Source organism: Perognathus longimembris, chromosome 7, assembly GCF_023159225.1.
Source record: "Perognathus longimembris pacificus isolate PPM17 chromosome 7, ASM2315922v1, whole genome shotgun sequence".
NCBI lineage: Eukaryota > Metazoa > Chordata > Mammalia > Rodentia > Heteromyidae > Perognathus > Perognathus longimembris.
The window spans coordinates 52898973-52926761 of NC_063167.1; the positions used below are offsets into that span (position 1 = coordinate 52898973).

General features: G+C 37.3%; 1 protein-coding gene and 1 long non-coding RNA gene across 9 annotated transcripts in view; one reads left to right on the top strand and one right to left on the bottom strand.

The window, feature by feature from the left end:
* On the top strand, window positions 1-16899 carry LOC125355310. Its single transcript, XR_007211640.1, has 3 exons — window positions 1-11; window positions 8829-8835; window positions 16782-16899. It is a non-coding gene; the product is annotated as an uncharacterized LOC125355310 (long non-coding RNA).
* Cryz (crystallin zeta) overlaps window positions 16894-27789 on the bottom strand; it is a 21412-nt gene continuing 10516 nt past the window's right edge. For all 8 annotated transcript variants that reach the window (XM_048351591.1, XM_048351596.1, XM_048351597.1 and 5 more), the window contains exons 4-9: window positions 25277-25440; window positions 24060-24111; window positions 20995-21144; window positions 18684-18785; window positions 18495-18590; window positions 16894-18012 (exon numbers count right to left, since the gene is read on the bottom strand). In XM_048351591.1, the coding sequence (XP_048207548.1) occupies window positions 17851-18012; window positions 18495-18590; window positions 18684-18785; window positions 20995-21144; window positions 24060-24111; window positions 25277-25440 (726 nt within the window). In that variant the 3' untranslated portion in view covers window positions 16894-17850. The remainder of the gene's footprint in view (window positions 18013-18494; window positions 18591-18683; window positions 18786-20994; window positions 21145-24059; window positions 24112-25276; window positions 25441-27789) is intronic.

Here is a 27789-nt window from a genome sequence, read left to right on the forward strand (position 1 = left end):
CCCTCCCTACTGTACAACCTGTCAAAACTTCAGCATGGATTTTATTCTCTGCCTATGAGAATTCCACTTAAGTTAAATAGAAAATTTTGATTTCACTTACTTTTAGGAATGACATTCAGCACTCCAAAAATAGAAGAGCTGCCTTTAAACATGCAATGCTAAGCAGTATATACATTAAAAAAAAACTGTAAGTGTTTTGGAAACAATTTCATTTTTAAAAAAACTGTTGCAAAGTCTTTTATGTGCATGACAAACAGTATAGAAACTATTGTTTTCTTCAATTATATGAAAGAACTTTATGTAGAAGAAGACAGTGGTAGCTCTATTATAGCTAATGAGGAAGTTGTAAAATGGTACCAGACTCACCAAAAGAAAGACTTTTCTAGAACCACAGTGTAAGCAGGAACCCTATGACCACAGGCATACTTTATAGCCATTTTTTAGAGGACATGTTCAAAATTGGGATGGATAAATCTCTAGAAGTGACAGAGGAAGGAGTTCCTGATGTGGTCAAGAAAGAGTCTTGGCTGGGAATATGACCTAGTGGCAAGAGTGCTTGCCTCGTAAACATGAAGCCCTGGGTTCGATTCCCAAGTACCACATATATAGAAAATAGCCAGAAGTGGCACTGTGGCTCAAGTAGCAGAGTGCTAGCCTTGAGCAAAAAGAAGCCAGGGACAGTGCTCAGGCCCTGAGTCCAAGGCCCAGGACTGGCAAAAAAAAAAAAAAAAAAAAAAAAGAATGTTCTAGAGAAGGTCATTGCAGTACATAGACTGATTATCAAATTTAATGGGCGAGGTACTACAGCAATGGCAAACTACTGTAAACCTTCTCTAGTGCTGGCAGGAGGAAGTCTATCACTCTCATCCTGGAAAGGAGGGTGAATAAGGGGCTTGATCTAATGCTTACATATGCACATTGCAGAGCTGCTGCCAGGCCTGAGGAAGTCAAGCAAAAGTCACAGAAAAAAAATCTGTATTTAAGTAGATGATCATTGTCATATTATTATTATCCCAGGAAGACTCCCACATCACAAATTGATAAGAAAGTGAAATAAAGATAAAGAATCTAATATTGTGTATATTAATGGATTCTATGAGCACCACTATGAGAGAAGTGCCTTATCTGCAGTTCTTATTTGCAGTGGACTTAAACTAGGAGTCAAAAACCCCAAAGAGGAAGACAACTAAAGTCAGCTGTTCCTGGGATGTTTACAACTGCCTTGTAGAAATGCTTTCAAGGATGAATATATCTTCTGATTTTTCCAAAGAAGCTAAAAGGTCAAGCAGTTCAAGTGAAATTTTCTATTTTTAGAACACTGTACAGGGCAAGAAAAAAATATCTGTGGTCAGATCTCTGCTCACCAGATTCCAGTCTGAATACAGATTAGGATTTCACTGATGTGGAAAGAAAAGCTTGCCCTTTGCAGAAGGCCAGGGGGATGAGGGACATCTCCACATGCCTTTGTGTCTCCAGTTGGGCGGTTATCTGTCAGGTACTAAAGAAAAAGTAAACCAGGAACACACTGATAGAATCTAGACCTGAAGAAGACTGGCTAGGGTGACACCCCAGCAGGGATTGAAGGGTCAGATTCCTCTGTATTTTCCTGTTGGAGCTCCTGGGAGATCCTCTCTCAAATGAACAACACACCTTCCAGATGGTCACTGGGTCCTAGGCAATAACACCCCCAAAGGGTAGAGAACAGATTTTTCTCACAGGGTACATGAAGGCTTTCAAGGCCAACCCTGAAGCTTAATCCAGGCACAGAATAGAGCAGAGATATAAGAGTGTCAATTATTCCTCAGATTGAGGAAAAGTCATATTTACTATATAATCTCAAGTATTTTCCCCAACAAAGCTATAATGTTTTAGTACATAACATGTTTGATGTCAAATCTGTTTTTCGGATTTAACCCCTGCAATTTGTTTATTAATGTTTGTGTGTCAGGTGTGTGTGTGTGTGTGTGCATCTTAGTACTATAGCTGGACCTCAGTTGGCCTGGACATTGTTTCTTAGCTTTATTCATTCAAGTCTAGGGCTCTACCACACAGCTCCACTTCTGGCTTTTTCCTGATTAATTGGTGGTAAGAGTCTCACAGACTTTTCTGTGATCCTTGGATCTCAGATTCCTGAGTAGCTAGGATTACAAGTGTGAGCCATAAGCACCTGGCTAGGGGTTTCAACTTTAATCCAAATGTAATTATACAGTAGAGCATTACAATCGACCCAAAAGCTGACACGAACTGGATAATGCCGTTTCACTATTTGGTGAATGTGCATAAAAGAACAAATAGAGAAAGGAGAGAATTTGAGATATGCTTACATTTTAAAGGCAAATGATTTAAGATACAGATGTAATAATTACCTATTTTACATCACATGTGTTCCTTACAGTTATAGACAAGTCACAGAAAACCATTCCGTTATTTTTCTAAAGTGAAAAAAATACATAAGCAACACTTGGGTTTTCCCTTATTTTTTTTCTTTCTTACCTACTTAAATCTAGATGCATTCATCTATTTAAACAAATCCCATCAACAGAGAGACAGACACACGATGATGTAGCTAGCCAAGTCAGGACAGATGGCGTCCAGCCTGAGCAGACTCTGCATACAAATGGGTGTCAAACAAGGTCGTCCACAGGCCCTATGCCATAAGGCTTCTCTGACACAGGGATGGTCAATGAAGCAACAAGAACAATGAACACCTGAGTGACAATGTGTCACTGCTCCCCACAGCTGTTTGGACCCAACAGACTGCTGGCCTACACTCATGCCTTTGGTGCAGGCCAGGCCTGAGTGACTAAGTGCTAATGACTGAAAGGAAGGTTCAGACACCTGAAGATATATGTTTGCTATCAATCATGTTTCAAAATTTAGGAGCACTGCACAGACTGACAATTAGCCTGGATAAAACCAAAGTGATGTTTTTAGTTGCTCCAGGCAAATCAGGCAAGCAACCAAAAATTACCATCAATAGAGTGGAGTTAAAGCTGTATCCAATTCCCACTGCCTACGCAGTCTGATATCTAATGACATGGCCTCCGCTTTGCTTTGCTGCAGTTCTTTTGAACAACCATCAATAGTGAAGCTCATTATTAGAACAAGGAGTAACAACTTCTATTAATAAATACAGCTTGTGGGGGGAGGAGATTGACAGACTGGATTTGTGATGATAAAGCATCTGATTACAGATAAATGCTAAAGTGAAAGACAGCCCTGCTGTCCGGTCTCCTTTGTGCATGTGGGAATGAGTTCATTACCATTACCTCCTGGAAGGAAATTAATTCTATTCTGGACAAAACATCAAATGGCAGCACTGGTAACCTTGTCAAAGAACAGAGCTACTAATCAGCTATTGACATACTATCTGAGCAGATTTTTTAGTAGCTGGAAGTAGTGTCAGTTCAACAGTCACGGAAATAATGAAGCTTTGCCGAAGTACGTATGAAATCTTTAAAAGATGCAATCCTTTATGTAGAATTGTAATATCCTAAGTATGGTTGCATGATTCTCATCCAAACTTCTTCATTTGGAGGGAGAATGAAAATTTTAATTTCCTGTGCTATTAGATTTCTTTTTTTTAACAGCTAATACTTCAAGTGTAATCACTATAAAAGCTAAAGTTGAATAAAAGGAGAAAATGGGTTGATGGAATTAAGGACATGTGCAGCTGATAGGTTCTCTTTCTTCAACTTAAATGGAATAAGATCTTGGAGCTCTTGATTTCAATATTTTATTTTCTGCTGCTTCCTTTTTTTTTGTTTTTTTTTTGGCCAGTCCTGGGCCTTGGACTCAGGGCCTGAGCACTGTCCCTGGCTTCTTCCCGCTCAAGGCTAGCACTCTGCCACTTGAGCCACAGCGCCGCTTCTGGCCGTTTTCTGTATATGTGGTGCTGGGGAATCGAACCTAGGGCCTCGTGTATCTGAGGCAGGCACTCTTGCCACTAGGCTATATCCCCAGCCCCTGCTGCTTCTTTTTAAATAACTTATATGAAGCTCCTTAGAACAATAACAGTCTTAACTCCAGTATGTCCTATGTACATATCCATGCAAAACAATATTACGCTTTGCCAGTCCAAGTTTGATTACTTCTTTAAAATGATCACAAACCATAAAACAACCTATAATTCTTTGCATATACTGAAATTAATAACCTTAGAAAGATAGATTACTATTTGAAAAAAAAAGAAAGATAGAGTACTAGTCTTACCCGATATAGAACCTAACTTTAATTCATTCAGTAAACATTCACTGAGTTTACCAATGGATGGTTATTCTTATTCCTTGAGGAAACATCTTCCAAAACTGGTTGTGTCCTGCAACAGAGGAAATTTTAACTTCAAAATAGTCTTATTTGCCCACCTAGGAAGGTCTAAGAGGCATCTGTCATCTAGATCTAATGATACATTCTTTACCATCTTCAAAAGAAAGTTTCCACCAGGAATTTGTGGGCAACTCTCTCCAGAGCTTTCTCAGAAGCATTAATTCTAACTCACCACTACCACAGGGCATCTGGAGCCTGAAAGCTACTGATTCAGATGAAGTTCACTCTTCTTTGAGGTCTTCACTGGTTTTAACAAGCTATCATTTCCATGTCGCAGAGGTCTTTCTTGGGCTTTGGTGGCAGAGCCACAAAAGAAAGGGGATGCAAGAAGGAGGAGGCTCTTTCCTGGTTTCAATTCATTGACTAGGAGACCTTGGAGAGATTACTCACTGGAAGAAAATTGTACATTATTTATTATAAAGGAGCTGGGTACTGCTCTTGCTTCATGAGAGATACTCAGTAGACAATACCTTCACAATTCTCCTCTGTGGAAAAAATGTGACAGAAAAGTCAATCAAAATGGAGTAGCTTGCATCAATATTACCAAAAGAACATAAATAATTGGGGGGGGGGGAGTTAGTGAAGGGAGATTTCTTGTGTAAGAATACATGATCGCAACAATCACAAAAGATTCCCAGAGCCACAATCCTGAACAGAGACCAAGATCACCTCATATGCAAAGTACTTTTGCCAGGCCCTCTGCCTGTTCAGTCTCACACTGACTGATGCCACTCCTGCTATGACCCAATGTTGTTAGAGCCTAAAAATATCTACTGCAATCATTCTCTTTTTTGTCTTTGAAAATGTCCCTTTGCCTCGGCATCTGAATGTGTACACGGTTTACTATGTCATATTCCCATTGTTATGTGCTCCTGCCACAAAAGTATCAACCAAGAAATATCAGTGCTTGTTTTGAGAATTTGTGACATTTGTTCTGTAATGTTAATACCTTTAAGACTTCATGCTAAGATAGCATTATTAAGAGCACGAAGTGTGCTTCCATGTACTAGCTTTCTTAGTTGTTGTCATGGTACTGGGGCTTGAACTACTGGGCTTTGCAGTCACACTTGGCTTTTTCACTCAAGAATGGTATTCTACCATTTGAGTCACACCTCCATTTTTTTTTTGTTTGTTTGTTTCCTGTTTGGGAGGAGTCTCTTAGATTTGACTAACCAGACTGGCTTTGGACCTCTATTTTCAAATGTCAGACTCTTACAGCAGTGAGGATTACAGGCCTGAGTCACCAGAGCATGGTGCCACATGTCATCTTACTTGACTCTCACAACAACCTTTGTCGAAAGGCTTTAATTATTTTCAGTTTAATTTTATTATCAAGGTGATGTGCAGAGGTGTCACAGTTACATACCTAAGGTAGTGAATACATTTCTTGTCAAACTTGTTACCCCCTCCCTCATTTTTCTCCCACCTTCCCTCCTCCCCAGCCCCCCACCAAGTTCTAGTTAGTTTTCACCATAGTGTCTTGTATGGCGGTTGCATTGGTTTGCCCTTAGTCCTTTCAAAATGGAGAGAGAAAGGCTATATTTTTATACTTGGACACAGACAATCTGAGAGGTCAGGTATAGATAGTACTTAGGTCACACAGCTAGGACATCTTAAGAATAAGTAATGGCTTGGATCTTCTGATTCTAATTCTTTTCCTCTACTAAGCTCCAAATCCAGAGATTACATCCAAATATCCAGTAATGTGTAACTGATTATAATCTTCTCAATTTAAAGAATTATCCTTATTGTATTATTTTCAAAGGTATATTTTTCAAAGATGATCATTTGTGTACTTTTGTTTACTTTTCTCCAGTTTGGCGTATACAAAAGTGTCATATGCCTTATGTTCAGAGGTCCACAATTCTGTGTGCAGGACTTGACTCGTCAGATTTAAAGACAGTCTACAACTGAGACACATTTTTATACTGAGCCTTGTTTTTCTTTTGAGTGCTGTAGCTCAAATACCAAGTGGCATTTGTGTTTTGCTTGTGAGATAGGGACAACCAGTTGTCTGGATATAGTTTTATTGTGACATTACCATTGTGAGATGCTGATTTTGTGCTGCACATTTTTCCTATGTTCTCAATTTGATGCCCTATCTTGAATTTTTACTTCATTCTAATCATTTCTTGAGCTTGAAGTCTTTTTACTTTGGCAATTTTAGTTGGAATGCTACATGTGAAAAAAATGTTCATATAAAAACTGAAGGTTAAATCAGCTTTATTCTGTAAGCAGTGCCTAAATTATCATCTCCTTCCCATAACAGCCCAATTAATATGTTAGAGCAAAACTGAAAAGCAAAAAAAAAAAAAAAAAAAAAAAAAAAGATGAAAACTATAGAGCTAGTGCGACACCTGCTGGTATGAAATGAACTGCATTTTTGTCGACAGCAACAAAAGCAAATTCAAACAATGGCCCTCTTGGATAAATTTTATCCTTTTAAATCTGTCTTTTGTTTTGACATTTCTGAAATGTTTAGAGCCCTGTGTCAGGTAGCCACATAGCTGACACTGCAAGGTACAGTTCTTGCATTCTCAGTCTTCTAGGAAAGGAACATTTTTCCATCTACATGCTGGCTAGAGAGATTCTTATTTAAGTGTATCTATAGAGTGGGTTAGACACACATATGATATTACAGGGCCCCGGGAATGACTTCATTTATTAGATCAGAGATGACTTCAAAGAGGCATGATGCTGAAGATTTCATGGGTGAGTGGGTTTTATGAGGCAACAGGTTAAGAAGTATGGTGTGCCCAAGCGAGGGTCTGTACTTGGGAAATACAAGCAATGCTGTCTATGAGCCTAAGACAGAGGCCCCACATTTTGTTTACTGACAAAAATCACTTCGGGTTCTGTTTTCTAGAACTTGAAGGGTCCCAGTGGAAAATGTAAGCAATGAGATTAGATTTTTGTTGTTGGTCATGGGGCTTGTACTCAGTGCCTGGGCACTGTTCCTGAGCTCTTTTTCCTTTCTTTTTCTTTTTTTTTTGCCAGTTCTGGGGCTTGAACTCAAGGCTTGAGCACTGTCCCTGGCTTCTTTTTGCTCAAGGCTAGCACTCTACCACTTGAGCCACAGAGCTCCTTCTGGCTTTTTCTATATATGTGGTGCTGAGGAATCAAACCCAGGGCTTCATGTATACAAGGTGAGCACTTTACCACTAGGCCATATTCCCAGCCTCCCTGAGCACTTTTTGCTCAAGGCTACAGTGTTCTCCCACTTTGAGCCACAGCAATACTTCAGTTTTGATACGAGTATCATGGAATTTCTTACCTGGGTTGGCTTTGAACCATGATTCTCAGATCTCAGCCTCCTGAGTAGGTAGGATTACAGGCATGAGTCACCAGTACTCAGCTAAGATTTTTATGTTTAAAACATCGAGGCAATCAGGAATGGATAAAGTATGATACTGAATCCTGGAGAGGTAAGTATCATAATTAGGGAAGGCAACGTGGATTTGAATCCAGCAGAATTATCATTTATTATTATTATTGTTGGAAAGATTGTTAGAGTTTATTGGTATGTAGATTATGGAGAAGATAGTGTGCTTTCAAAAGAATAGTTGTGTTCATCTTATTACAAATAAATGAAACACTTCTGAAAATAAAAAGAGGAAGTCCAGACTTTTATTGTAGATATGTTTCAATGAGTTAAATTATATGAAAGTGTAATCGTGCCACACATTCAAGCATATTAATTTAAAAACTACATTTGAACACTGTCACAAACTCTAGATCTCCCCCTAAAGACAACATTTAACAAGTACAATTTTTTTCTTTCTATTTTTTTTTTTTTTTTTGCCAGTCCTGGGCTTGGACTCAAGACTTGAGCATTGTCCCTGGCTTCTTTTTGCTCAAGGCTGACACTTTGCCACTTGAGCCACAGCACCACTTCTGGCTCCACTTCTGTCCATTTTCTATATATATGTGCTGGGGAATCTAACCCAGGGCTTCATGTATACGAAGCAAGCACTCTTGCCACTAGGCCATATTCCCAACCCAACAAAGTACAATTTTAAAACCAGAGACTAGAGACCTCAATCAGTATCAACAGTACCCCAGTAAAGAACATACCCAATGTCCCTTGGAAATTTGGATCACTGCAAGTAGTTTTTCAAAAGCAAATTTTCAAAAAAAATTAAGTGAACACCTATAAGTTAAAGACACCATGATTTCCCTTGGTGTCAAAGTATATCCAAGGAATATATTTTAGCAGTTGAATGTCAGGCAAGCACTGACACTTACATTCAATTATTCAGCAAAGTTTTATTGAATGTTTGCATATATAAGCTACAGCAAAAGAAAAAAACAATATTAAAATAATATAAATTCTCTTGTATTCTAGGAGCAGAGCCCACTTGTGAATGTATATATTGAATGCTGTATGTTATCATCTAATATGATTTAAAGTATCACCTAGCCAGGTACTGGTGACTCACACCTATAATCCTAGATACTTGGGAGATTGAGATCTGAGCATCACGGTTCTAAGCCAGTAGGAGAAGGAAAGTCTATGAGACGCATATCTCTAAAAATCTACTCAGAAAAAGCTGGATGTGATGCTGTGGCTTAAATGGTACAGCTCTATCCTTCAGCACGAAGAGGTTCAGGAACAGCACCAAGGCCCATAGTTCAAGCACCCAGACTGGCAAAAACAAAACAAAACAAACAAAAATCACCAAAAACTATCACCTACGCTAGTGATCTGTAGCCTATAATAAAATGCAAGTAGAAATATTTTTACTTACATGTATATTTGGTCAAAAAAAGAAAAAGAAAATTGTGTTTCTTGATAGAAAAAGAGATAGCGACTACCCTTTGGAGTCTACTTTAAAGACTTGCTCCTGGATCATTCCTGGAGTCCCCATCTAGACTCCATCTCTCCACCGTTTGTACTGAGGTTCAAGAACCTTCTCCGTATATTCAAATTTCAGTTTGAAGAAGGAAAATGTTTTCATTTCCATATCCAAATACTAATGGGTACCTTCTACCCCTCGCAGACCAAAGTTCTGTGTGTGTGTGTGTGTGTGTGTGTGTGTGTGTGTGTGTTTTGAGAAGTGTTTCCTTGAGCTTGCTAACTAAAATTGCAATGTTCTCTTCCTCTTCTGTTTCTGTGAAGCTCTAATCACTGCTTTTCATACCATGTGCTGACTAGTTTACCTGCCTATTATATCTCCCTCCCCACTAAAATGTAAAGGCTACGAAAACAGACTGTGTTACACATTTATAATAATTCCCGATGTCCAGCAGGTGTTTATTAAGCACTTGAGTAATATCTATTTGAAGAATTCATGAAAGATTTTAATTAGTTCAGGAAGTTATCACAATTTACCAACTACCTTCATAGGTAACAGTTCCTAGACTCTACCTTACTTATAACAAAATTCCTGGAGACCCATTCCTGAGCAAATAGCTCAGGGGGTCATGGAAATAATCTTAATTGTAACCAATTCATTCAACTTTCATTTAAGGAACACTTAATAGAAGAAAGCTAAGTTTTTCAAAGATTTCCTGTGAGCCAATCATTGTGCAAAGTCATAATAAAGGTTATTTAAACAGTTTTTATAACAATGGAATAAGTATCTGTCAGTCTGATTTATGACCAAGGAAGCTGAATGTTTGCAAGGATGTCTTGCTGGGGCTCAGCATTACCACACTTAGGAAAGATAAAAACTATACAATCGGCTGACTCTGCATTGTTTGGGTACTTAAAAGGAACATAGAGAAATCCATCTAATCATTAGTGAGATCAGAAAGGCCTTCCAGTAGGAGTAACACTTAAGGTAATTTTGACAGTAACTTCAAAATTAGAATTAGGCAAAAGATGAGGAATAAGGACTATTAGCCTGAACAAGTAGCTTGTGTGATACTTTGATAGTACATTTCCATAGAAAACCACATATCTTTTGTGTCTCTGTTTTAAAAACCTGACTTTCTCAAATGGTTGCTAATATGTAACAAGAAATACAAATACATACATACACACATATCACTTAAAAATGATATAAATCATTTAATATGTGATATCACTAAATAAAATGGCATGAAGGAATTATACCTGAACAGAAGACTGAGGAGAAGTAGTACCCCACACTAGCAAGAAAGCCTATAAACAATATTTTCCATTTATAGTATATAATTAAATAACTTGTATGGCAATTAAATTACATGCCAATTAAATAGAATTGCAAGCTATAATGTAACAAGTTAAAACAAGTGGAAGTCATTACTGAAGCACATCAATTGCTTTTTCCCCCACTAAGTTGAATTGACATTTTAAAAATTAATGCTGACCTATGCCATGTAGTTTCAGAATCTAGAATATAAGTTTGAACTAGGCTATTAAAACTAAAAATTGAATAAAGTTACAAAAGTAGATTCTTGTTTCACCCCAAAGAAATATAAATGAAAATAAATGTTTTAATGGGTTGATTTTCCTTTTACTTTCTCTAGTTCTATTTTTTTCCCTTCACTGTTAAAAAAAATGAGGCTTCTTTGAAGAAAGTTGTCAACTAATCAGGGCTAGTTTTGGTAGCCTATAAATCCAGCTTTTGTTTTTTGTAATTATTTATTTAAAGGCATTTTATTGTTATTGTAAAGGTGATGTGGAGGGGCTACAGTTATATATGTCAGATGAAGAGTACATTTCTTTTTGAACAATGTCACCCCTTCCCTCATTCTCTTCCAGTTTTCCTCCCATCCCCACTCACAAATTGTACAGTTCATTTTCAATACAGTGTCTACTGAGTACCACTGCTGCATTTGTTCACCATTTGTTCCTCCATTACTGCACCCCTCCCCCAAGATAGATAAATGGACAAACAAGACCAAAGAAAAAGAAAACAAAAACAGCAGCAAAGAAAAAAACATCTTGTTTCTAGTTCCTGGAGTTCATTTCAATAAATATTTCTTTATATGCTCAGATGCACATAGGCATTGTGCCTTTGTGTTCTTCTGTGAATATCCTTTCATCTCATTGTGTGTGAATACCTAGAGTCCTGTATAATTTACCAAGTTCCAATGTATTTTTTTCCTTAGCATCTAGTGTATTTACATCTAGATTTATAGAAAAATTCTAGCTACCACAAATGATGGAAAACATGCAACCTATGTTTGAGTCTGACTTACTTCACTTAATATATTTTTTCCAACTCTTTCCTTATGAATGGTACAATATTATTCATACCCAGATGCCTCAGTGAACAAATGGATAAAAAAATGTGGTGTATATACACAATGGAATTCTACTCATCCATCAGAAAGAATGAGAAAGCCAACTATTTCATACTTAATCTAGATGTCTACTTTATGGATAGTGTAAAAACTTATCTATGTGTTCTGTGACAAAACTTATATTTCAAATTAAAAATACTGACCTACCTGCATGTAGGTATATACATACATGTGTTTATATTGAGAGACAATCTAAAAGTAGGAAAGCCTAATCCATTTTTATAATAATTCACTTATAAACATTTGAATATTATCCCTCCCATTGATTTTTCTCAAGTTTTAATGCAAAAGATGTCAAAGCTTGGGAGTGTAGCACAGTAGTAGGGCACGTGCACAGCACATGTAAAACCCTAGATTCAATCTACAGCACCCCCCCACACACACACATTTACACACAAACAAAGGAAAAACGAAAGGATGAAAATATTCATTCCTTCTGGTTAACAATTGTTTATCACTCTAAATTTCCATTCTATTTTGCCCCCTATGATGTAGTGTATAGCAATTTGCTTTCAGTCATGGTTTGAGTTATATCTGATGACTAGGCTCTCATTCTCCACTTCTCTTCCAAGCGGGAAAATGTCTTGCTCATCTTCTAAATGCTACAACAAACATACAGACAATCTTAACACTAACACAATGATTACCTTCCTGAATTACTGGGGGGAAAGTAGCAAATGGGGTGAGGAGAGCACACACAGAAGCAGAACCAAGGGAATACTGGTTGGAAGGGGAAAAGGAGGGAGCAGAAGGACTGATTACATTATCATGTTTTATTGTTGAGTACTGGGAGTATGAAATAGTTTATGAGCCAAAAGTGGAAGGTAGATTAAGGGTTTCTAGATGCAGGGTTAGGTTTCAGCCTATGACTTTTGAAGAAGAATGGTGATTCAATTAAGGGAATTCTAGTGACCAAGCCCAACCATCTTGGGCTTAATTGGACCTGAGGGCTGATTCAGCCATTGGACTGAGGAGTAATTGGAGATGAGAGGAAGTGAATGAGGTAAAAAAGCAGGTATACTTCAGCTGAAGAAATATGATGCTGTAGTCTGAATCTATGTGTCATCCTAAATTCACATATTAAGTTTCCAGTAAAAGAATTCTCCTCTTCTGTCACGTGAGGACACTGCCAGAAGCCACTATTTATGAAGCATAAGGGACAGCCTCATCAGCTACTGAGTCTTCTAGAGCCTTGATTTTGGATTTACCACCCTTTAACACTATGAGATATTGCTGTTTTTTTTTTATAAGCCACCTCATTTAGGCATTTGGCTATAGCAGTCAAAATGGAGTAAGACAATGCTGTTACATGCCTGTTTAGAAGGAAATGGTTGTGCCTATCCATTGTCTAGTCACTTCAAGAAAGTGTACAACTTAAGTTTTCCCAGACTGCACTACCTTGAATTGGGGAGTAGGGAAAATCAAATCATAGCAATAGTAATAATGCAAACTCAGTGATTCCAGTGACCCAGGGTTATACAGCTCCCTGAAAGTCTTCATCGTACTTCTGAGGGGCCAGGGATGACAGTAGCAAGTCAAATTTCCTCCATCTTGCACCTGCCAAGTCTTGCAAGAAACTGAGGACTGCTTTTTCTCTTCTACTTTGCAGGATGACTGCGAACTTGGGAGGGAAAAGAATTGAGGATACTGCCAGGCCAGGCTCACTACATACAAACTGTCCTCATTTGATAAGATAAGGTTTGTTATCAGGTCACAAACAGTTTGAGACATGCTGATGCTAAGAAGCTTATGGAATATGCAATTAGTGACCAATGGTTAGTATAATATTTGGGTTGTAGGACGCTGAACAGTTGGAAAGAAAGGTTTAAGAGGCATCAACACACAAAAAATACTGCAGTGTAAGTTCAGATATCAGCCAGTGGAGAAGATATAGAGAAAAATTATCAGAAAATAAAGCCCACTAACATTTAAAAGATGAGTGAGAAAAGCAACACTTACAACAGAAACAGAGTTTAGTGATACCAAGATAATGATATTCTAAATGTCAGGCTGAGAAAGAAATGAGAAGTTTGTATTTTTAGGAAGAGGATGAAGAAACAGGGCACAGGGGATAACCAAAGAAGCTAAATTTCTGAAAAGGCTAGTAAAACAGGCTTTGGAGTAAGGAGGGTTGTCATTTCCAAAGAAACAAGAGAAACAAGGGTTCGCATAATTTTTTTTGCTATAAATAGGGTTATTGTTTTCTTCATTAGAAAGAAAAATATTCAGAGAAATTACCTATCATTGGGTAGAACAAACTCCAGGAAAACGATGTTGTTAGACAGTAGGCCAACAATAAGAGGACAATAATTCCAGCAGCTGGATAGTTTTTTGTTCATGTGGAAATGTAGTTTGATAGAAAAGGAAGCATTATCTGAGTGGCACTTAGAAGTTACAGTAATAGGCTTGGAAACAGGCTAACCAAAACCAGCTAATAAACTCAAAGCCTTCCTTTAGGATGAAAGGAACTGCAAGACATGTAAAAACTCAAATTACATGCATAAACTGTGAAACAGATTACAATGTTAATTCTGAAGCAAAGTAATATTTCACCAAATAATACATGCATTCAATTTAGTGAAAATGCATTGGTCACACCTACTAATGGGCTTTGATTAGAAGTAAGGCTTACAATTGGATTTCACATGCAATGCTGCGATCTAAACAAACATCCAAAACAAATTGATAAAGTCAAGTTCGTTTTGGGTTTTGTATTAACTGTAAGTTAATTTGGACTGTTTATACTAGAAATATAAACACTCTTTTCAGTAAAATTATTATCATTTTTAAAACATTGGCCCACTTAGTATAAATTTAATTCAAACATACTACAAAGTTTTGTTTGTTTTTGCTTTTTCAGAGCATAGATGAATAATAAACCATAAGTGATCTACACAGGTGAGAACTCACCATGAATCTACAGATACACAAAAGATCAAGATGAAACATATATTCTGACATTTAGTAATGTTTTTATGTGTAAGCTTTGTGATCCTGTTAGTACTTATTATTTAAGAAATACTGTGGTTAGTATTTATATTTAATCTTGCTAATATTTATATTTAAGAAAGTATCCTACTATACAATAACCCAGTACTAGAACTTGATTCTCACATCTCAATTTCCTGAATATACAGGATGCTGGGTGTGAGCCATGGAGGCTTCTCACTTAACATTTGAAATGTTTGAAGAATAAATGTTGGCAAAAATATTTATAATATCAACAGTAAGACGAAACATTCTGATAAATACCTACCAGGCAGTTGTTTAATAAACTTACAGTGCTTTGGACATCCGTGTCACATGCACTCTTAAAGAACATTCATGAACTTTCCCCACATATGACTTACAAGCCACTGACAGACCCAAGTGACTGTTTCTATGACATAACATTTCTTAGCCCCTTTCCTTAGATATGGGTAGTTTTCATAATAGGAGCTCTATGGAATAGTAAAATTTTCATATGACAATTCTAAATGGAATTTTTATAAAAAGCATTTTATGAAAATTTTCTAGCATTACAAGACAAGATTAAGGTTGAGCTGAGGGGCTTTCCTTCCGTGGTTGAGTAGGCTGAGCCAGGTCAAAGTGACCTGGTAAGTTTCATTGTTCTTGGGAGTTTTCTTGAGCAGAATGAAAAAAGCCCTTTATAATGTGAATTATGTTGGCCTCCTGGCATACATATAATTTCTTACGTGAATAGATGTTACGGACATTATAACATTTCTTCCCCCCCCCACACACACTTTTAGCAGTATCAAAGTTGTTATAATTTTTTGTTTTACTTCTATGCCAATGCTACTATATATATAGCAAAAGCTAACAATGGGTCAAAAGTATTAAATGTGAGACTGGAAATGACAAGCTACACGAGGGGTTAGTCCCCTTCATCCATGTCACCGTGAAAGTTGCTTGTATGTGTCAGCATAAAGTCATTGTTTTATTTATAGTTTATGTAAGATAAGGTTGACCCTAGATTTCCCTCAGTAATGTAAGTTGATGTCATCCATTTAGCTGAAAGCTTTACTAGCAGAATCTGTGTGTTGGGGGAAAAAAAGGTTTTGTTTCAAGATTGTAAAATGGCACACGTAGGTAATCCAAGCCCCACAGGAAGCTAAGTCAGGAGGATCCTAATTTCCAGTTAGGTATTGGCTACAGAATGAATTTCAGACCAGCCTTGGGTGCGCAGTGAGCATTTGTCTTACAAAGAAATAGTGCTGCATAGAAACTTTCCCCATATTCACATTCTGTGGGCCTGGCCTTGTCTAGTCCACAATGCATGAGAAACTGCTTCAAATACTGATACTCCCTTATACTCCTATGTGTTTTGTGGAGCCTCACCCCCAACTCATGTGTAAACCCATGGATGGCGACCATGTCCTATGCATCTTTGTACCCTCAATCTTCAGCAGATGCCTTCTAAGACTTTAAATACCCAATAAGTAATGGTTGGATTAATCGACAAATAGAATAACTCCTTCACAAAAGACTGACAATGTAGGAGACAGGTTACAAGTGAAGCAAGAATGACCAGTATGGTCAGTAACTAGAGAGGCCAGGCAGATTGAAACAGTATAGGCTCCTCAGCTGCACTTGTCACAATGAATGCCAGTGTTAGGATGTCTGCATGTTTCTTATTAAATGAATGAGAAATGTATAGACAGATCAAAATGGTGTTAGAGAATAATTACAGAATAATAATTACCATTACAGAATAATTATTCTTTTTCTTGATGTGTGGGAGAGCGGTAGGGCTCTACCATGAGCAAAGCATGCCTCTAGTCTTCTGTTTCAGTTGTTTTTTCAGACAGGGTCTCACAGTTGTGCCTGGGGTCAGTTCTAAGCACAATTATTACTACCTACACCTCTCCACAAGTAGAATTATAGGCATGAACCATCACATCTGATTTGCTGAAATAGAATCTATCTTCTTTGTGTGGGATAGCTTCAAACTTCAATCCTCCTAATCTCTGCCTCCTGAGCAATTGGGGTTATAGGCAGTCTGGCCACTTTATCTTTTTGAGTAGAAAAGAATCTCCTGCTTTAGGAAGCATTATAAGAGCTAGTCTATCCTTTGATGAGATTATCATTTTGATAATTTAAAAAATGTCATTTTATACAAAACAGTGAATGAAGCTGGAAAATGTTAATAGTCAAAACACTTTAGTTAGTTGTGACACAAAGAGTTAAAAATCAATGAACCCCCCTACCCTTCCTTGCAGGAATAGTGCTTTTTTTTCACTATTCAGCAAGATTCTACGTTCAAACTACAAATTGTCAATCAACAGAACAAGTCAGGTCTGTCAATCAATAACAAAGAACAGAAAGATTTGCTCATCTTAAAAAGAACAAATTTACTAGACATACTATACTGTTGGTATTCAGATGTTTAAAAGAGTTCACACAGAAAATCATTAGCAAGCAACCATTAGAAACTGGGCAGCAGTGATGGAAGGTAGAAATGACAAAGACAAACTAGTCAAACACAGGATTTCATTTTATATAGGTTTTATCATAGATTATCATGTTATAAAAACAAATTCAGACCACTCTTAAAGTGTTGGTTTATCAGCTCAGTAATTTAAGTAAAATACATACATACAACTATTTCACACAAGTGGGCAACTCTAAACGTATTCTGGAAATCAAATCAATCAAGAATTATCCATTTGAAAATAAAGGGTAAATATAAGGTTGCTCTTGCAGCACATGTGATCAATCAGTAATACAGAGAATACTCTAGTTTTGAGAAGTATTGGGAAAGCTAACAATTTTCCTTGGATATTGTTTATTTCTGTCCTTCTATGAGATTTATGGATTTAGATGAGAATAGTTGTTCAGAAAAACTTTTTATTTGTGTGCTTGTTGCTTTTTCAGCCCAGAAACTCTTGAGTCCAAGACAGTTCTGGGTTGTCTTGTTTATTAGTGACTCATAAATAAAGTAGGCCCAGAAATCCTGGCAAATTTAACAGTCTAATTTAGAATTACCACATTTCAGTCAAAGGTTTAGAATTAATCAAGTAAGAATTTCTGAGATGCAGCCCAAAGCCACATGGCCATTATTACCATGCCATTTCCTCCTTTGAAGACCGCTGAACCTGAGTTAGAGATGAGGCATGAAAATGTTGTCAGCTATGAAATAAAATTTGCCGCATTGTATCTGCTCCCTAAAGAGAAATCTTTTTAGTATATGAAATTTACAGAATCAAATGAATGTTAATGACAGTGTATGTAGTACCAAGGAAAAAAAACTCTCTTAATTATCCAGAAAGTCCATGACAGTATTAATCATCACAAGAGAAGGATCATTTTCCCAATAGTACCACTGCTATGAATGATATTTTCATGGGCCTGAGCTGCCTTCTCCAAGGGATACTGGGAGCCTATTACAGGTTTCAACCAACCAGCTTTTATTCCATCTTGAAGGGCTTTTGCATATTGCCGAAATTCTTCCTGAGGAAAGAAAAAAAAGTACTTTTATTTTTGTACTGGAGTAGATGACTAGATTCTTAGAAGAATCAAACATACTTCAGTATCTAAAAGTGACACCACACAGAGAATCTTACAAATATGTTATTTTTGTTACCTTGTACTAACTATAGAAAAGTCCTTATGAGAAGGGTAACCATAAGTTCTGTTTGCCTGGGTCAGTGGTAGTGTGCAAAATTCTAATCATGTTGGACTAATAACTACTAGTATCTCCTTTCTCAAAATGTCCTGACATGGGTAATAAATTAAACTGTCCTTCTTACTGTCTCTCTGGTTTCTATCTGCTCCTGTAGTGAGTTAACTAACCCAAGTATCTACATTAACTATCAGTCTGCCAGACTAGGTAAACTGTATCAGTGTTTAAGTTATTGAAATCGACTACTCATCTGTCTGTCTGTCGTCCGTCCATCCATCCACTCATCCATCCATCTATCTTTTTTGTTTACCTTAGTGGATGAAAAGAGAGAAACTCCAATTATACTAGACTCTTTTGACATGGTGTCCCGTGGGTTTATTTCAATAGGACCTCTGCTGCCAACAACCTGTTAGAAAACAACATGTCCACAGTTAAAGATTACTTCAAAATAGTGTTTAGTTGTGGTAAAACTTCAAAGTGGTAAAGAAAAAAAACTTACTATTACTCGTCCTCCATAAGACAGAAGTTTCAAGTCATTACTAAGATTTACATTAGCTAACATTTCAATAACCACATCAACGCCCTTTCCACCAAGAGATTTCTGTAAAATAAAAAAACAATGTAGAAGATGAGAAATGGCGAGTCTGTGAATAGTTATTATAGTATTATGTTTTACAGAAATGTGTATCACTTGACATAAAATGCTGCATTTTTAAGACAGTGCAAATTTTAAAATGATCTAATGATATAATATGATGTAATTCCAAAGTAACAGCCACAATAGCTAAGATGATAAACGTTTACATGTACTCAATAAAAATTGATATAATGATATAAAATTTAACAGAAATTTTTAGATGATAGACTCAATTTGAGTGTTAACTACTTTTTCTTTAGCTGAAAATTCCTATCTTCTACATGAACTTTTACAAAGATGTGAACTATCAATTAAAGAAAATCTAAATCCCCCTGGAGATTACCATTTTATTTAAAAGGAGGAGACATAGAAGGCACTGGCTATTTTGTGTTGCAGGATGTTTGTGTGAGTACATGCCTATGCACATTCAATTTTATTCTAAATGCTTTGAACTCTTCTTCATACACTACTTTTTCTTTTAGGCATTTTATTACTGTTTCCCAATATACAAAACTGTCTTTTTTAAAATTTAATTTTATTGTCAAGGTGATGTATAGAGAGGTTATAGTTACATAGTTACATATGTAAGGTAGTGAGTACTGTAGTCCAAAAGTGGCCATGGGCAAGAATGTAATAAACCACTAGTTGAAAAGTAAAGAAAGGAAAAAGGAATGAGGGTGTGTCTCAAGTAGTAGAGTGCCTGCTTAAGAGATGTGAGGTCCTGAGTTCAAATCCCAACATTCTGCCAAAAGAAAAGAGTAAGTTTTTTAAAGATAAGTATAAAGTATTAAATGAGAGGCTCTGTCTTGGGGTGAACAGATGAATGGCAAGGTAGGTCTAGGAGGCTCAAGGCATGAAAGAATGGATCTCAGGGCAAGGATAGTTTAGGAAACCAATAGCATATGTACAATATTCCCACGAGCGGGAATAAAAAAATTGCAATATAAGTCCAGTATGTGGAAGGTAAGAGGAAGGGGGAGAAGCTCAGAGGATGCTAATATGTATGTCAGAAGAGAAGAAAGAGGATTGCAAGTAGTCAGTGAAGTGAGAAAAGCAGCAGCTTTGGGAGGTAAGGTTAGAGGGGGATGCTCATAAAGAATCAAGCAGAATGAGACAAGATAGAAAAATAGGAAAGGCGAAGCTCCTCACTGACCCCTGAGAAGCAAGCCAAATTGCAACGAGGAGTAAGAGGATATAAAGGCAGTATGTACTCCCTCCCTTTTTATTTTTTAAGTTTGATGGTAAAGGGAAGGAGAGAAAAGGAATGGGAGGATAGACTAGAAGACTGGCTTTCTTTGAGGTGGGAGAAGTAATGATTGAAACAGAAGAAATCAGTAGAGAAGACAAAATGCGTAAAATCTCATGTCTTAAAGTCAGGTTATGCTAAATAACAAAAAGATGTTCATAAAATAACCAAGGTTTTACTCATCTTTGTAAATATTCTTAGAGAAAAATACCAGGCTTAAGAGCTACATTCTAGATTGCCTGAACATGTTAGTATTTTTGTCAGGTGACTTTGTAGCAATAAACCCTTTCTGACATTTTTCTTTAGTTTGTAATGACCTAGTCCATACCTAATAAATTCTAATTCTTCTCAACATGAGGAAGTGGCTGGAGGATTACTAATTAGTAAATTGCTAGCAGAATAGGAATTCAGAATCAGTTTGAATAGGGGTTCACTCAGTGGTAAAGCATTTGCCTAGCACACTCTGGGCCCTGAGTTCCATACTCAGAGCTGCAAAATAATGACTCTGAGCTATGTCATATGTAACAAAACCTCACTACATGCTATCACCACACTGGACGGGCAGCGACTGTTCCTTCAAATAAACTTGATTCCCTTGCTAGACAGATCTGGTGTGAGGTGGCATCTCACTTTGTATGGATAATTCAGATGAGTAGTTATAAATACTAGGCTGTGTTTTACCTAAAATAAAATCTACATTAAGGAGCACCAATTTAGAATTTTATTTTATACACATGTATGATATAAAACGAGAGTCTAGATCTGATTTTAAGTCAATTAAAACTATAAAACACATAGCAGATATAAAAATACATACAAGCATACTAAACAAGCAAACAACCCTGAGAGTAGTTGGCAAAAGAAATAATAAAACACCTAGTAAGGCTCTAATATTTCTTCACTTTTAAAAATTACACATAATTTTACCTGGATTTTATCAATATAATTAACTTCTCTGTGATTAAACACCTCATGGGCTCCGTTTTCCAAGACAAGCTTTTGTCCTTCCTCAGTACCGGCTGTGCCCAAAACCGTTAAGCCATAAGCTCTAGCAATTTGGCATGTCGCTAATCCAACCTGCAAAATAAAAAATAAACCACCAGTTATATGCATTCTCCATAGTTTGAAAATATTTATTATATACATACAGCAATTTTCAGATTCTTAAGAAACTTAGGGTATACATGAATAAGTAGGAAAAATAACTTCTGTTGCGTAATAATAAGACTTCCCATACATTGCTTATTTTAGCATCACAATCCTATCATATATATGTATATATTATATTATGTCTCCTTCTATTCTACAGAGAGGGATAAGTTTTAAAATATAGTATCTTGCTTGAGTCATATACAGATAGAGAAACAGGAGTTGGAGCAAATAGGACAGTAAGATCTGAGTTTTTTGTTTGTTGGTTTACTTGTAGCGAAGGTCATCACAAGAAGCCAGGAAGATTGTCCATTTGAACCATGTTTAGCCAGAACTTGAGTTTTAACCATTGCACCAAAATGATTGCTTAGCATTTGGTTTGTGTTGAAGGCATAAGGGTTATACGACCTGAACATGCTCATTAACTTTATGGTTCAACAAATTGAAAAAGTCATACTCACAAACAAAAGTAAGACCTCTACCATTTACGTAAAGACATGGGTACCATGTTCAAGATAATAATTATTGGTATGTGCTAGGCATGTTGGGCCAGAAAACTGTGCTGTGGAGAACTATCCTGAATTATCCTGGCTTGTGTTCACTTGATGCCAGACTGCTCTTCCTTCTAGTGTCAATGAAGAAAGTCTACAGATATGGACAAATATCATTATAGAGAAAAAGTGAAGATGCAAAACCACCCACACCTTACTCATAAGTACTGATCTAGGATGGGATGGGGCAAAACATAAAATAATCAAAATAAAAAATGATGAGAGAAACTCCTGAAATAGCAGCAATCAGATTCCCCTGAAACGGATCCTAGAGATTGAGACCCATGGAATTTGGTGAGCCTGAACAGAGTTCTAGATACAGTAAAGATTTGTCATATACAGCAGAAACACAGAAAGAAGCAGACATGGAACTGAGCTTCTGATAAGGAAAAAGACATCCGTTTCAAGGAGCTACAACACACTATGGAGTCAGCACAACTGACTCTGCCTACTCTTCTAATTAAAAATACAGATCTCTTGTTAAACTAAAGATACAATGCAAATATATCTCTGTATGCTTGGGTTTGCAAAGAGTTACTCAATAGCTTTCGAAAAGGTCGTTCATTCTATTGTTGTCAACAATAACACTGGGGATGTTCTTTGATGTGCCACTATGTGTCAACTGTTTTTCTGCTCCTTTACTAACTGTAAAACAGGGCACTCCCTACCAACACATTGAAACTTATAGCTGAGGTCCCAAGTCCACAGTGTTTTAAGCATACAACATAATCCCACAGGAATTTGAATTAAATGAGGACAGCTAACACAAACAGACGCAAGGCAAAAGCTCAGTACTGTTTCCCTCTGATAGGGCAAGGGGGATCAGAAGCGCTTCACTCACCAGTCGCCAGCCTATCCCTGCCAGCCAGGGATTTAACAAACTCAGCCAGCTCTGAGAACACTAAGGATTTTAACATTAAAAGGGGGAAAAAAAAATCATGTTGAACAACTGGCTACAAGAGGGGATAGGGAATAAAAGATTTTCTTTAAATTCTTCTCTCTCCCTCTGACCAAAATACTTCTCTTGTATATAGAGCACAGGCAAGCTTCCAGAAAGCAAGGACAATTTAAATAAATACACGTGCTTGACAGACCTTCCGTGATTTAGGGTTAAATTTAACTTAACCCCAAAATAACCTCTTCCATGAAAGCTCAACAATGGAAGATTTTTGACAGGGTTGATCTTTCATATTTTCTCAAGACCCACTGAGACCATCTTGGTGTTTTAGTAAATAGTCTGGCTCAGTGAAATTCTTCAGAACTGATCTCTGTGAGGTATATAGGAAGATGTGAAATCTCATGATTCCAAACAAGAAGACAAAAAGGACTGAGTTTTTTCAATGGTTCGGCTATTTGTAGAGGTGGGTGCACATAACTGGTGTACTGCTGTCCTTATCCAGAGCATACAACGGTATATAATAAGTCACTGCATTGCCTCTCCTAAGAGTACAAAGTGCTTTTAAAGGGGATAACACCTTTCTCAAGGTGAGCCATCTCACCCTAAGCCTTTTATTTATTTATTTTTCTAAAGAAAAATCTCATCTCCGAAATTTCTAAAGCTTCTAAATGCAGGATAGAGGTCATGTGCATTTCTTGTTAAATTCCATTCTCAGAGCTCTTTACTTTTCCTCTAAGCTCCTCAAAGGCAGTTTGGCAGCTGGTTCTTGAAGAGGTTTCTGACAGCCCTGTGCTGGGTGATTTCCATGAAGGGCTTATTTGATAAGTTCTGAGTCCTCTCCCCACACATTAGCATTTTGAGCCATGGGTTGTAGTGTTAAGGATACAGCTGTACACTGTGCACTCGGCGAATGTCATCAAAGCTCAGCAGGCATGCAGTGGAGGGAAGATAGAAGGGACTGAGAACTCACAGTGTGGCTGTGTGGTGCTATCTGGGACAAGCCAGGTAAAGTTTTAATGAGCCTTATTTCCTTATCTAAGAGAATACGGAATTGATATTAACCTTTAGAGCTGTTTAAAATTCTAAACAAATGTTCTTGTAGCATATGTTATTGGAAGGCAAACACAAAGCCAATGTATGTTGGTAGTCCACACCCAAGTTAAGTGGAAAATTCTATTACATACATTTCTGATGAGGTGGTCTGTGGATTTAATAACTAAGAAATGTTCCACTAATGACAAAGGATCAATCATTTTGAGAAGATGAAAGTAAAAATAGACAAGCAACAAAAAACAACATTTCACTATGTAAAAAGAAAAAAATATTTAAATGTGAAAACAACAAATCCACACTCAGTTCATATAAATATCCACTCAAAAAAAAAGACAACTTACTCCTCCACTGGCCCCATGAACCAGAACACTTTCCCCAGCTTTCACATGGGCACTGCAAAAGAAGGGAGAGGTTCCATCACTTCATGCTTCAGATCTCATTAAGGTCAGGTGTTTTGTTATCTGTAAGGAATTTCTAACATTAATCTATCAAACACTTATCCAAAGAGCAAACACATCCTGACACACTGCCCCAAAGTATTCACTAAACTCCACAGGATCCAACCATGGGTCTTCAGAGCCACAGATAAAAGGTATTTTTTTTTTAATGCTTATTTTTTTATGGGGGGGGGGTTACTGCATGCTAGGCACTGTGCTGGGTGCCAGAATGGAGGCATGGTGCTAAATGAGAAGAGAGATAATATCAGTTAAGTCTCAAATATATGGATAGAATTCTCCAGAATAAAACAATCCATGACCTCCAATCCCTTACAGAGCAATGTATTTGCTATATTGTCTAGCTCCTGCAATCAGAAACCTGACCTATTTGATAATGATAGCTAATATTTATTGAGACCATGCTCCAACTTTATTCTTTGCTGTTCTCTGCCTTAAAAATTTCTATCCAACAAAATCAATTGCTATTCCTCTCCCCAGATACCATGCTGTTTTCTCCACATGCCATGGTATTCCCATTCTTGAGAATGTTCTAGCCCCTCCCAACCACTCTTCCTCGGGAAAGTTCCTTCTGATCCCTTTACATGCCTAGAGGATTTGATCAAAACATAGATTCTCTGGTCCCAGTGGTACTGAGTGGGTAGGAAACTATTTTTAAACAGCTGCCTAGAAGATTCTAATGTACAACAGAAGATTCTAATGTACAATGTGAATCATGCCTTTAATATAATCCAAGTCTTATCTTTCTGAAGGAAACAGCATCTCATCAACACAGTCATATCCCTTATGATTCCATAAACCCCTACACACATCAATGCATTTCACCACTAAAGATTCTACATTATACATAAATATTACTTCTCATGTTTATCTCCCTCTGGAGATGAGTCTGGAGGCATCATCAAGAGGATACTGGCTCTGCTCTGTGTCCCTACTGGTCAGCAAAATCTCACAAATCAGCAGTTTCTGCTCCATAAATATTTAATGATAAATAACAAGAAGCTCAAAATGACCGACAGATGCACAGACAGACGGCAGGAAGGAAAGCAGCCTACACTGCCCACCTCTGAGGCGGCTCTAAAGTTTACTGAGCATATCATTACCTGTGGAGCAAAGCTCGGTAGGCAGTGAAGTATGGGATACCGATGGCAGCGCCTTGTTTGAAGTCCAGCTCCTCTGGCAGCATGTGAACAGTGTGATCATCGGCGAGTGCATACTCGGCGTAGCCCCCTGAGATGGTGCGGGTGCTGAAGACTCTGTCACCTTTCTGAGGAAGAAATCAAGTAATAAAGGTATCAGGGCTGTAAAGCCATGCCCAAAGGGTATACTTCCTTATGAAGTAGCCTTGACGACAAGAAATAAGTATTTATAAACTGGTTTCTAAAACACTGGATCTCATAAAAAATGTTTGACCTTTTAAAACTAGCTTATTAATGAAAAGAAAAATGAATCTGCATCTGCATGCTGGTGGCTCCTGCTTGCGATCTTAACTATTAACAAGTTCTGGGGATCTTGGTTCAAAGCCAGCCCAGACAGGAAAGCCTGTGAAACTCAATAAACTACTCAAAAAAAAAAAAAAAAAAGCCAGAAATAAAGCTCAAGTGGTAGACCACTAGTCTCGAGCAAAAGAAGCTCCAAAAAATAAGAAAAAATTAAGGAAGTGGGAAAGGGAAAAAGGAGAGCCTCTTGAATGGTATGATGATGATGTTAATGATGATCATGATCATACGATATTGCCTCCACTGAGACCTAGGCTCAGCATGCAGTGTCCTGTATGGTCATCACAATAGCCTATGTGAGGCAAGTATTTTTTATCATCTCACCTCTCTGAAGTTGGAAGTATAAAGAAGTTCTATAGTATTCTCAAATCAAGTTGGTAGTAAATGGCAGTTCTTATAAACCTTTACATTTTGTGTATTAGGGAAAGAAACCAAATGCAATTTCTTCCACAAATAAAACACAAGTTCTAAATAATCCCTTTCATGGATTTCCTCACTCTTGTGTTTTCATGCATGCACCCCCCAAAGCATGGAAGCAAGCCAGGATCAGCTAGAACTTGTTTCTTCACTCATAGGAACTGGTCACAGGGAGTCGGCTGTGCCCCCACCATTGTAAAGCACCTACATGGCATTATATGAGTGTATTGCTATTTGTGTGCTAGGTGAAACTAGACTGACACTGTAATTACCTCTCCTAAATTTTCTTCCTTGGAAAAACAAATACATGTTCTTTAGAACAGCAAAGACTTGTCAAACAATGCTGAACAAGAAATGCACTGACTACCTTATGTGTGTAACTGTAACCCCTCTGTACACCTTGACAATAAAATTAAATTTAAAAAAAGAACAGCAAAGACTTTTCAGTAGATATTATATCATCTTATAATTCAAAAAAAACCTACAACAACAGAAGAAGTAACAGCATTCTACAGTTTGACAAAAAACAAATACAAAGATTCAAAAGGTATCTCAGAATTTACAAGCATCTCCATCCATTCAACAGTATCTTCAAGAAATGGCCAAAAAAGACTGTTATAATAAATCCCACTTTTACATGTTAAGACACATGCTGAATTAATTTCAATATAATTCATTACTAAAAACTCACTGCTTAGAAAGCATTGTTTGAATTCTAAAAGTGATATTAGTAGCAAGACATTGTCCCTTATTCTGATCATCCTAAACTGTGAAAGGAGAGAAAAGAAGAGAAACAGTTGTTTCTATCTATTTTAAAAGCAAGGCGAGCACAGAGAGTCATTAAGGGTAGGTACAAGAAAATAAAAGAATTACTTCTGCAGTGAGGAAATTACATGAAAGCAAATGTTTGACACAGGTCTTAAAGGAAAGGATCAGATTTTGAAAACTAAAACTGAGATGTCAACTATAGGTGAAGAAAACAGTTAGCAAAGGAACAGAAGCAATAATAAATGTTGAGGGCTCATGAGCATTTATTCACAATGACTAAGCAAGTAGTCTATAGTGTGTATTTAATTGTTTCAGGAGATAAAATAGAAAACAATGAAAACTGGAATATGAAATACCTCAACTCCAAGCTTATGACACTGAATTTAATTCTACCAAGTGAAGAACCAATATGAACAACACACAGATGTGAGAGAGTCTGGGGTATGCTGGGAAGAACAATAGCTTCTTTGCTAAAAACTGAACTACAAAGGAGGAGTGAGAGATGAGAGTGGACAGACAAGCAGGAGAGAGCATAAGACAGCCTATCCAATAAGAAGGTGCATGAGCAGTACCTGACATCTGCAGGCAACTGACTCAAGAATCAAAATAGAAGTGTGAAATAATCAGAATTCTACTCTAGAAAACTGATTCTTTCCTAGAATAAGGACAGATTTCAGAGGCAAGAAGAGAGTGGGGGACAAAAGTTAAGTGTCCAAGTGAGAGAGATATGGATAAGCAGGTAAAAGAACCTGAACTAAGCTACAAGAGGTGGGCATGCAAAGAGAGACACTGGATACAGTCAGGGGGAGCTAAATGAGTGAGTCTCTAGCCCCAGGAATCAACCACAGAACTGATCAGCAGGGAAAACTGGGTGGCTCAGTTTCAGATACGCTGAGTAGTGCTTCCTGGAGAATAACTCTGTGCAGTCAGTA